Source organism: Uloborus diversus, chromosome 5, assembly GCF_026930045.1.
Source record: "Uloborus diversus isolate 005 chromosome 5, Udiv.v.3.1, whole genome shotgun sequence".
Lineage (NCBI taxonomy): Eukaryota > Metazoa > Arthropoda > Arachnida > Araneae > Uloboridae > Uloborus > Uloborus diversus.
The window spans coordinates 80,930,928-80,942,755 of NC_072735.1; the positions used below are offsets into that span (position 1 = coordinate 80,930,928).

At 31.5% G+C, this 11,828-nt stretch overlaps 1 protein-coding gene across 1 annotated transcript; it reads right to left on the reverse strand.

Moving 5' to 3' along the window:
* Nucleotides 1-13: 13 nt before the first annotated feature.
* On the reverse strand, nucleotides 14-11,578 carry LOC129222848 (uncharacterized). The gene is made up of 5 exons (XM_054857400.1): nucleotides 11,360-11,578; nucleotides 4,396-4,460; nucleotides 4,238-4,318; nucleotides 1,836-2,028; nucleotides 14-257 (listed from the first exon to the last, which is right to left on the reverse strand). The coding sequence occupies exons 1-5, from the start codon at nucleotides 11,411-11,413 to the stop codon at nucleotides 156-158; spliced, it is 495 nt and encodes a 164-aa protein (XP_054713375.1). The 5' UTR covers nucleotides 11,414-11,578; the 3' UTR covers nucleotides 14-155.
* Between the last annotated feature and the right edge of the window lie 250 nt (nucleotides 11,579-11,828).

The window sequence follows — 11,828 nt, forward strand, 5'->3', positions numbered from 1 at the left end:
ACCACACATAATTTAAATATTCTATATTTAAAAAATTGGTTCAGTAACATTATATAAATATGTATATAAGATCAAGTATTATTTACAAGTAAAATGGCACCAAAATGCTTGTATAACAAAAATTGATAGTTAGTAGAACTTAAATAATTTGCTGTCTACTTCTCTTTGGAATGATTGAATGGAATTACTAGACTTTCAGTGTTTTCTACTTGTATAGTTTGAAGGGCAGCTAAAAGTGATGAATTAACTTCTTTTACCTACGAAAAAAAATCAATAATTAGAAAAGATATTAAGATATTTGTGGGAAATCACACATTTTGAAGTTAATGTTTTTACCAGATACACTGATTAAATAAACAAATAACTATGCAAAGTTAAAACTATATCACTTACTTATTATACAGGTTGTAATTATAATATTGATTTTGGTTAATTTTGAAGAAAAATGCAACAATAATTTAAAAAAGATTGTGTTTTAAGTTCAGTACATTCAGAGGAATATTTTACTTGTGCACATAAAATTTTGTTAATAGGTACTTTAAAAACATAGCATGTGGGTATTGTTTGCCACATATAGGGGAGGGGGCGGGTCTTGAATTCAATGGGCGTTGAAATTATAAAATCACAATATAATTTGTGAACTGCATAGTTTTACTCCTTAAAATCTCCCATGTCACACTTAAATATGAAATTAAAACAATTTTTTAAAATAATAAGCACATCTAGAATAGTGCACTAAATCTAATACATGCTTTTACATGACCTACGTTATAGCAGCAGGATGTAAAAAACAAAGGTATTTTCAGTGTCTAAAGTTCTAAACCACTTTATGACACTAAAATTATATTTTCTTTTAACATGTATTATTATATCATCTGCAACATAGTTTTCAATATTGCTGTCATTCAAACAATAAAGTATGATTTCATGACTGGAACACTAAAAACATTAACTTCATGGAGAATAAGAGGATAATTAAGGCATTATTCACATGAAATTTAAATTGTTTTGCAATTATTCATGTTTAGTTTAAAACTTTAACTGGAAACAGATGTGATTTAATATTATCAGATATTGTTAGCAATAAAGAAATTTGCTATACATATGTTTTATTTGAGCAACACATTAAGATAAAAAATAAAATGTGTAATCATCAATTTAGGTACAGTGAAACACTGTTACAATGAACTTCAAGGGACCACATGCTTTTTTCGTTGTCATGGAATTCAAGCAATGTAATGGAAATTAAATCGGGATTGAAAAGTTATTTTGTTGATAAAGATATTTTGTTGTATTTTATATTTCTTATAATGAGATTTCAATCTTGGTTCGTTCCTGAACTAACATTTGCTCAGCACATTACAAGCGCCATAAAAGGCTTTTATTTGTAGGGAAGCATATAGAAAAATATTAAATATTACAGAATTAAAAAAAAAAGAATGGAAAATGGAGCTATGAAAGGTGGAGTTTTAAAATATATTTTACTTTTACAAAACTGTAAAATTTATATTCAGATGGTTTACAGACCTTAAAACTGCAACAAAATCTATTTAAGAAAAGCAAAAAACAATTGAATATTTTAAATAAACATTGGATATCCATTATAAAGTTCCTCCATTTTTTTTAATCAAAATATACTACTTGACCAAATTTTTTTTCAATATTCATAATCCATAAAAAATTTAATAGTTTCAATCACATGAAATATGTTTTAATTATTGAGTCTGTTCATAGCTTTAAAAAATTACATCTTCAAAAATTATTATTTCATAGCTTTATATAATGATCTTAGAATAAATTTTTACGAAAAGAAAAAAAAAAAGAAAAATCCTTACCATTTTGCGATCACTCTCTGACAGAGGTTCCTCAGAAAGGGTTTTTTCAATGTGTGGTGTATCTTCCAAAAGTGAAGTTTTTTCACTGCATGGCCTTCTTCGCAACGTAGCATGAAGCTTAGATTCATAGTCCTTTGTTTTATCGATTGGATGATCCATAGGAGAGTTTAAAGCTGGTACATCAATGTAGCTACTGCTCAATTCATGTGAAAAAATAAAAATAATGCATTTTACACAATAGAATAAACATTCAGTGTTTTAACAGTCACATTAAACATTTTTTAAAGTTTCTTCAATGCAAAGACAATAACTACCGCAAATTTGTAAACATAAGTGCTATATTGATGCAATACATTATTGTGCTTACTTGTTATTTTAAACGCATATATTTTCTTACATTATCCATTATGAAAGTGTTTAGGATAAGTACACATGACAACAACCCACTTCAAGAGGGAACGAATGTTGGCGCATTACTCCGTAGTAACTATGTACAGTCTATGTTTTGATCTTGTAATGTAAACATGTAATTCAACCCATAATACATAGTTGTAAATATAGTAGTTTATGTAATTCATTCAGTTATTGTGCCCATACCCTGAATGTCATCATACAGGCAAGAAACACTTTTTAAAATTTATTTTTAACTGTGATTTAAAAAAAAAAAATTGTTAAAGACAGCACAATAAGTTTTCACAAGGAAAAAAAACATCTTTCTTTCATTGGAGAGAAAAATAGGCAGTGAAAATTTTTGGTATTTTTCCGAAGTAGATGGCTTGGTAATATGTTTACTTTCTACCTTGGCAAAAATTGAAAAACACGATTATATCATCCCCATGTTTGCACCCCTTTTTCTAGTTCTATATTTAAATGAAACTTTTAATGTTTATTTAGGAATAAATATATTTAATTAGCTGGTTATTTTACATGCTAATGAAATATTTTAAGTTGGTTTGGTAAATTATTTTAGTTGGACTTCTCATGTTATTTAATAGTTTTTTTTATTATTATTTAGAAGATTATTTTACTTTTAATTATTTAACAGACTATTTTTTATTTTATTGAGACTAAGTCTTTTTTAAGGCTTGTTTTGATTCCATTAAAAAGACAAACCAAACAAGTAGTTTTTATTTGTGACTAAACACAGCAACAATAAAATAAAAAATTATCTCCAAGATTAAAAATGTACTTACAGTGGTACAGAATTTTTGAATAACTCAATCTTTGGACACTCCCAATACATTACAAATTTTATAAAGTATGAAAGAATGAAAATAAACATACAATAAATGTGCATATTTTTCAATAATAATGTATAAAATACAGAAAGAGTAAAGTTTAATAGTTGATATAAGAAAAACAAAACGCATAAAGTGCGGTATAATTAATCATTTCCTTTTTAAAATTGTAGCATTCATACAGCAAAGTATTGAAAGTACAAATATTAATGGCTCACACAAAGCTCACTAAGTCCATAAAACCCATTTGACAGAAATTCACCCTTATAGAATTTTCAATAAGCAAATCAATCATACAGTTACATCAGTAAACTTACTGTAGGGTTCTATAAAGTAATTTTTATTGTTTTTCATTAGATTAAAAACTACTACTTTGGATATGAGGTAATGGTTTTTATTTTTGCTTGAAGGCCGACAAAACGAAACGTATTTAACTCCTAAATTTTAAACTCGTTTATTACTTTCTTCAATTTCTTTTGCATTAAAACAATGTCAGTAAAATGGAAAACATTTTTTTAAAGAATGCATGGAATAAAATAAAACAATGTACATTAAAATAATTAAAAAATATAAATAAAGAAATTAAACTGAATTTTAAAATATTGATTGTATTCCTTGAGCTTGTTCTATACCCTTTCAGCGTATATTGAAGGCTTAAAGTGCCTTACTATGTGCTTACTTAGTGCATGTACTATGTAATATTTTGAGAATTTTCCAGTATGGCATTTTGAAAGCTTAGTGTTTCATAAAACTACAAATTCATTATTGAATAATTATGCATATCTTGATAGTAAGTGCATAAAAAATTCAAAAATAGCTAACAATAGCAATTGTTTGTAATTGATGAGCTCATTAGCTTCTAAAATAATTCAACTGTTATGGGAAATTAAATATGTAATGAAGAGTTTGCTACAATGACACTTTTATGAAGAAAAATTTCATCAATTTACAAACAAATAACAGGTCCTAGGGATATGTTATAATAAATTCTCAGAGATAATTTAATTATAAATCAATTAAAAAAAATAAGTCTTTCTTTACAACATTATTCAAGAAAATATGGGAAATATAATAATAACACAAGTAGCAAATTAATACTTAGATTGAAAAAATAACTTACAATCAAGTCGAATAATCTAAACCTTAAAATTCAAAGGTACTTACTTTGCAGTTTTCTGTAATATTTTATTCAACTTTTCATGATGATCACCTGAAGTTTCTATTGCATGCTTGGAAATGCTTTCACTGAAAAGTATAAATATTTTTAAGCATAAAAATATATGTTTCGATTTTTAATTCAAGAGTTCTTAATCACTACAAACCTTGTCGGCCTGGAAGGTTCACCAACTGGATTCCCTAATAAATTCGTTTTGTCATTTTCAGACCTCTGTAAAAGAGCTTAAAATGTAGGTAAGATAAAATTCATTAAAAAAATGCATGTACCTATTTTTAAAAGCATGAAAACAATCTTGAAAATATAAAATACAACGCCAGCTCTTCTCGCCATCGTGATTTCTTGTATCTGCGCTAATTGCTCTTCCGTCCGTGCTTTTTGCACTTTTGTTGCTAGCTCTAATTGCTTTTGATGTTTTTTTTCCTCTCTCCTTTTCCCCCTCCCCTTCTTCCTACCGTGGTACAAGCCTCCTCTCGCAGGATAGGCACTTAAAACTCGCTTTTAATCAACCGCCAGCTCAGTTATTCCATTCAAGGACTGCTTTTTAGCACTCATCAGCCCGGAATAAGAAGTAACAACTGGAGGCGGAAAACCTCTAAAGGGAGCCAAGAGAGCCAAATAAACTAGTAGCTAATGAAGAATTAGCATACCATACGAGTGACCGCAACAATGGTGTGGTTCAACTCAAAGATTGATTCCAAAGCTAGGTATTTACTTAGTTCCTAGCACAAGTAAAAGAATCAATTCAGTACCTATGTTTAAATTTCAAAAAAATACTCTATTATAAGCAATTATACATTTTGTTGCTTATATAATTAATAATAAAAATTTTAAAATCTGGATAACGCTGATGACATACTATAAATGAACTTTCCCTGTGCAAATCCATGTTAGAGATTTGATTTGCCCCCGAGAATAAGTTCAGGTTTTATTGTGTAATTCAACCAAAAGTAATTGGAATGTTGATTAGCTAGTAATAATGTGAGAAAAAGTGAAAGACTTGACAGACGATAGCTAAACAAAAGCTGCTTGCAGCGAATGTCTATAGATGGTCAGGGCTTGATTACCGCAGCTCTGGGCCTGGGGCCCTTTTTCTTAAGAGGCCCCAAGTTACTTACAGAATTATGCATAGCATCACAACAGTACAAAAAATACACATTTTAGAAATAATATAGTGGAAAAATAATGACTTGTTAAATGTAATATATATATATATATATATATATATTAGGGTGCGTCTTATAATGCACTTTTTGAAAAAATTTTGAATTTATTATGGGGCACCCCTTTAATTGCTTCCTTTTGATGAAAAAACATTCACTTAAAAGTTTCATAGAATTTGAACAAAATTTAGAGGTTGCTACCAGTGATTAAAATTACATTCATTGTGAAAAAATAGAGTAAAAATATATTCCCAATTTTCTATTGCAATATTTGACATCAACATGAATTGGGGTTGGTTAAGGTAGAAACATAACCCAAATACTTATTTCCTATGCATACAAAAAAATAATAATCACTTCATGGTTGCTATGCTGTATAACAATGTCAAACAAAAATCATGCAAAAGTTCCACTACACCATTTATATCATTGGTTTACAATTTCACTCTTTTATTTACCAATATTATAATTTTCTCCCCTTTGTTTCTAGTAATGTGAAATATACAAGCATTTTTCTGATTGCTACTCATCATCCAAACTATTTGATGATATCTCTTCAAAAAAAAATTGATGAAAAGACCTGAATGGTGAAAAATCTGAATGTTAGTAATGAAATCCTCTATTTTTTTTCCTTTGGTTTTTGTTCTACAACATCTGATGTTTAGTGTTTAATTGGAGGAGTTGTTCTTTTAGGTCTCTTTAAGAAAGAGACCAATTTGGAGTTTGTCTCTTCAGAAATGACACGTAGATGTCAAATAAAATTACTTGAAGCAACAGTTTCTTTCTTGTAAGCAGTGGCGGCGCTAGGCGTCGGCGACGTCGGCGACTGCCGACGGCCTCGCGCAGATAGGGCCTCGCAAAATTCTCAGAAGTAAATTCTCAAAAGTTTTAAGAAATTTCCATGTTTTCAATTGAAGCTCTTATTAAATGCAACAGACACAAAAGTAATCAAAATAGTGCGTGCAGCGGAGACTGCACAGAGCCAGCTTTAGCAAATGCGGGGCCCAATTCTGTAGGAACCTGAATTTAAAATATTCACTAGCTACAGCTTATTGATCAGCTAACTCTATTCCCCCCCCCCCCCCCACCCCGTTCTATTTCTTTTCTTTTTCTCTTGTTGAAAAATTAGAAAATATTCAAAATGCTGCTCCTCCGAACACACACCCCTCCATACACGCGCGCACCGATAGCATTATGGAGCATCTGAAATTTCGTTTCGAGATCTTAAATTTCGCGATATTTCCAGCTTAAAGCTAAAGCCCCCAAATACTAAACAACATCGAAAATCGCTTAAACTTGTGTTTTTGTAGCTTGAATTAAAAAAATTACCGAACCTAATATTACAAAATATGGCCTTAGAATCGCATTTTTAAGGCTCGAATATCAGAAAATATTCGGGCAAGGGTCCCCATACCGCCTTTCTTTTATATCATTAGCAATTAGGTTTTTTAAACTACATCAACAAAAAGTTTAGGTGGACTGGCTCCTGAATATAAAATATTGCTAAAGTTTTTAGAAGCATAATTTTCAAAATTTTTCGAGGGAAGAGCTCCCTCCCTTTCCGTAAAATCATCAAAGTTTGTCTAAAATTCTGTTTTTGAAACTTCAATTTCGAGAATGTGCAGGGGATTGATTTTGACCTTTTTTTTTAAACAAAAGAATCGATCTGGGACACTCTCTGACTTTTTAAGTCAATAAAAATGGCCTATAATTGCGTTTTTAAGGCTTCAATTTCTAGAAATTTCCACCGAGACCTCTGTAAATTTTTTCCCCTAACATCAGCAAAGAAAGCCTAAAATGGCGTTTTTAAACTAAAAATTTTAAAAATTTTCCGGGGGAGGACCCCCGGATCCACCTTTCTATCAGGTCATTTTTCCTCTTTCAATGTGCCGCCCCCTCCCCCCACCACCAAAAAAAACTTTTTGATTGCGCTACTAGTCACGAAACGTTTTTGTCCTAGCAATTAAGTGAATTGGAAACTATAAGTGCCAATAGTTAGTACAAAAATTAATTCCGTGAATTCAATGATTTGTCTGAAAATATTTTATGATTAAAAGGGCCTCGCAAAACTGCATCGCCGACGTCTACTTTTGCTCTCGCGCCGCCACTGCTTGTAAGTGAAAATGCTTTTCAACAACAAAAGATCAAATCTAGATAAACTTTATTGCACATTCTTGTTCTTCAGAATCAGTCAAAGTACATTCAGTTACAATAGAGGCAAAAAAAAAAAAAAAAATAATAATAATTTCACTACAGTTGATTCAGTCTTCATGATTTTCTTCGTTTCAAAATTTCTTCTTTTCACGCAAGTTCTGTTGCCATTTTAAAAGAGATTAATTTGTTACCAATTTCGCCTTGTTCTCCTAGTTTTCTTTCAGTTTGAAGTAATTTCTCGCCTGGAAGTGAAATCTTGCGTAAAGTATCGTCAGCAAGAGCGAAATCAAGCAAATAATCTAATGATGGATTCCAATAATGTTGTTTTTGATTATTGAAATAGAACTCTTTTAATTTTCTTTTTGAGTTCCTAACTGACAACTTGTGTTTCTTTGAGTTGCTAACCAACAGTTAGTAAAAAGGTTGAGAGTTGATTGTAGCTACAGTTCATTAACATGATTTAATAAAATATGAAATAATTTCAAAGTCAGTAACAATCTAATTTATTACTAATTAAAATTAATGACAAAAAGAAAACATAAATAAATATTATAATAAAATATGCAAAAAAAAAAAAAAAAAATCAAATTTTGTAGCAATGGTAGCAACCTCTAAATTTTATTCAACTTTTATTTTTATGATATGTGATTTTTTTTTTCATCCAAAGGAACAAAATGAGAGGGTGCCTCATAGGCGGATTTAGGCTGTGAATTCTGGGGGTGCAACAGTACCGGGGTCTGCAGGGGGGGGGGGACAGAACAAACCAGCGGCGCAACTAAAAAAGAATTTAAGGGAGGAGGGCTCTTAAAATGTTTTTCCCCTCATATAATGGGAAGGGAGGGGGGAGGAACCGGTGGTTCTCACCTGGAACAATTTTGAAACTGTAGCTTTAAAAACTCAGTGTTAGATGGTCTTTGGTGATGTAAGGGGGAAGAAAGGGAAGCAGGAGCTCTCTCTCTCAGCGAAAATTTTTATAAATTTTAAGCGAAAAAAAAAAAACGATTATAGGGTATAGGTAGGCTTGCCAGACGTCCCGGTTTGATCGGTTTTTCAGACAATTTTACTTCATGTCCCGGGAAAAATATAAATTTAATTACAGATGACCAAAAATAGTTAATTGTGAAGGATTATTTGAAACAATAACTTAGTCATTTCTGTACCTTAGAACCAGACTGGCATAAGTCCAAAAATTGCGACCTTCTGATTATTACTGCATTGTATGGAAAATCCTAGCCCTTATCGAGCCACGCAAGCATAATTCTAAAAAACAAATCCTCTGTATTTACTAGTATTAAAAGAGTACGCTTCCTATCCTTTGCATGCGCCAGACAAATGTTTTTCTTATCTCCTATAAAGTAGCGATTATGTGACTTACGTTAGTATGGCTCTGAGGTACAGATTTGTAACATTTGACCTGTAAAATTAATATTGGATTTGCTTGTGAGGATTTTTACAACAAGATTTAAAAGGAAAAAGACTTTCTAAAAAAGACCTAGCCAATGCAAATAAGATGTAAATGTTGTTCAAATTTTTATTTTTCGTTAACAGTTTTTCTTCTTGCTAAAGTAACTTTGAAATATATTAACATGTAGAAAATAAAATGTTTAAATGTATCTGCTTGCGTTATGTATTATTCATTACCCTGTTTAATCTCATAATTAGTAATCATTTAGTATTCATATAGCATTAAGAATGAACTACCTTCTAAAATACTCTAAAAACCAAACAGGGGTGTGTACCCTTTTGAGTAAGTTGGTGGGGGGGGGGGGGGGGCGCAGTATTCCGGTTGAATATTTCAGAAATCTGGCAAGCCTAGGTATATAGGCCATATCTTTTGGTGTTAGGAGGAATGATGGAGCTCAGAGACTCCCTGATCGACATTTTTTGTATAGATAAAAATCGATTCTTCCATCCTCTTCAGTTTTCCGGAATTGAAATTCTCAAAGCGCACTTGTAAACAAATTTTGAAGATGTTAAGGAAAGGCGGGGGGGGGGGGGGGGTCTGGATCTTTCCCCAAGAAAAGTTTTTGAAATTGAAATTCAGAAACGCATTCTATGATGTTAGGAGGAGAGGTTTAGAGGCTATCCTACACGTAAGTGTAGTTTTTAAAAACCATTTTTTGACGATATTCAAGAAAGGCATTTCAGGAGCAATTGTCCGAATATTTTTTGAAACTGAATTCTTAAAATCGCGACTGTTTGACCATATTTGATAAAGTTAAGGACCCGCAGTTTTTCAAAGTTGAAGCTCCAAAAAGAAATTTTAAGCGATTTTCTATGTTGTTAGGTGTTTGGTGGCTCTCTCCAGGAAATTTTGCGAAGTGAAAGCCCTGGAAACGAATTTTGAGATGCTCTGTAATGATTTTGGCGGGGGGAGGTGGTTTCGGAGGCGTAACATTCAAAACTTTCTTACTTTCAGACGAACTAGAAAAAAGAAACAAAAGGGGAAAAAATAAAGAAAATGTATAAGTGGAAGAACAATTAGCCGACTAGCAGGGCGGTAATTTTGAAATAATTTAAAATTTAAAGATTTTTATAAAAGAAACTGAGATTTTCCAATAACATTATTATTTTTTTTCATGGTGGGAGGGGGGACCGGTCATGTGTTCCTCCCCCTCTTTTTGCACCACTTTATCAAACAAGGTCTGGGAGCCCTCCTTTGGAAAACTTTGAAAATTAATGTATCTTATGAATGCTGGTTTTTAGTTTATTTCAGAGAAGATTTTATAGCACTGTTTACTAAAAAGATTTGGAAGAACTTGAAACTTTTCAATGGTTTTTGATGAAGTACATTAAAGGGTAATGTTTCTTTTTTAAATTTCATCCACAGTAGTAAAAGAAATCCGAATAACATACCAACAAATACCCAATTACAGAGTACAATTATTCTACCATACAGTAATAAATAATTTAAGAAATGTGTTTATTTTTATTTATATTTATTTATTTAATTTTTTTTGTGTGTGTGTGTTAATATTTATTTATTTTTATTTTTATTTTTTTTTTTAAATGGTGAAAAATGCTCCTACGCAGCAAAACTCATACTTCTCTCGCACTGATGACGTGTGGGGGACACCAAACTGCATATTTTTGTTTTATTTTTTTTTTTGGGGGGGGGGAGGAGGGGATACGCTTTCAAGCGCATGAAATTGCGTTGTAGCTGAGGAAAGAAAAGATATTTTCCAAATTATATGTCCTGATGATTGATGAAATAGATTATTATTTTTTTTCCTCAAAACCCCACTGAAAATGCTGAGGGTGCGTCGCACCCCCGTAAATCCGCCTATGGGGTGCCTCATGAAAAAATAACATCTTCAAAAATAAGACGCACCCTAATATATATATATATATATATATATATATATATATATATATATATGGAGAGTTTTAATTCTTCCTGCCAGAAGGAGATTTATAGATGCACAAATGATTTACATAGTTCTGTAATAGACAAAGGCACCTCCAAACCTGTAAATCAACCACTGTATTCCGCTGTACAGCCTTCAGGGGGCCTCTAAATTACTGTAGGCCTAGTGCCTCACTTTTAGAGAGCTGGCTCCTGCAGACAGTTCAATAAAAATGCAACTCCAATAAAAAATAATTAAAAAAAAAAAGCCATAATTAGTATAACAATTTTTACCCTCAAAATATTGGTTTAACAAATACATCATATGCACAACCTTTTTTAAAATATAAATTTAGAATATCAATTAAAGTTATCAAGCATAATCTGAACACTCCATGTCGTCAATTCGTGAGCAACGACTCAAAACACATGGAAGACTTTGGACTTGCCTCAAAAATATCATCATCTGAATTGCCGCAACATGAACTACACATAGATCCCATTCTTCAGCTGTCTGTTCTGCTTAATTTTCAGCAAATAATTTTTAAGGAACTATAGATTACAAGCCCCCCAACACTTGGCACCAAACGATAACATGAAGAGGCTGTCAAAAAGTCGCTGCTCAGATTTATAAACTTTGATTAAAGAGCTCGCCTGTCATGTGATAACGAAAGCGGGTTCGACGAATGGTTGCCATTTTATCCAAGTTTCAGAGAAATACTAGTCGGAAACTATAAATGTCGTTTTTCACACTGCGGCTGAAAAATTTACGAAATTAAACACTTTGTTCTACTTAAAGAAATTAATTACGAAGTAAATAACACTTTGCTTGACGAAACAACAGAGTTGTAAACTGAAATTGACGATTTCTGATGAAAAGAGTTACAGCCAGGTACAAGCCTGCCACCTAGAAGACTC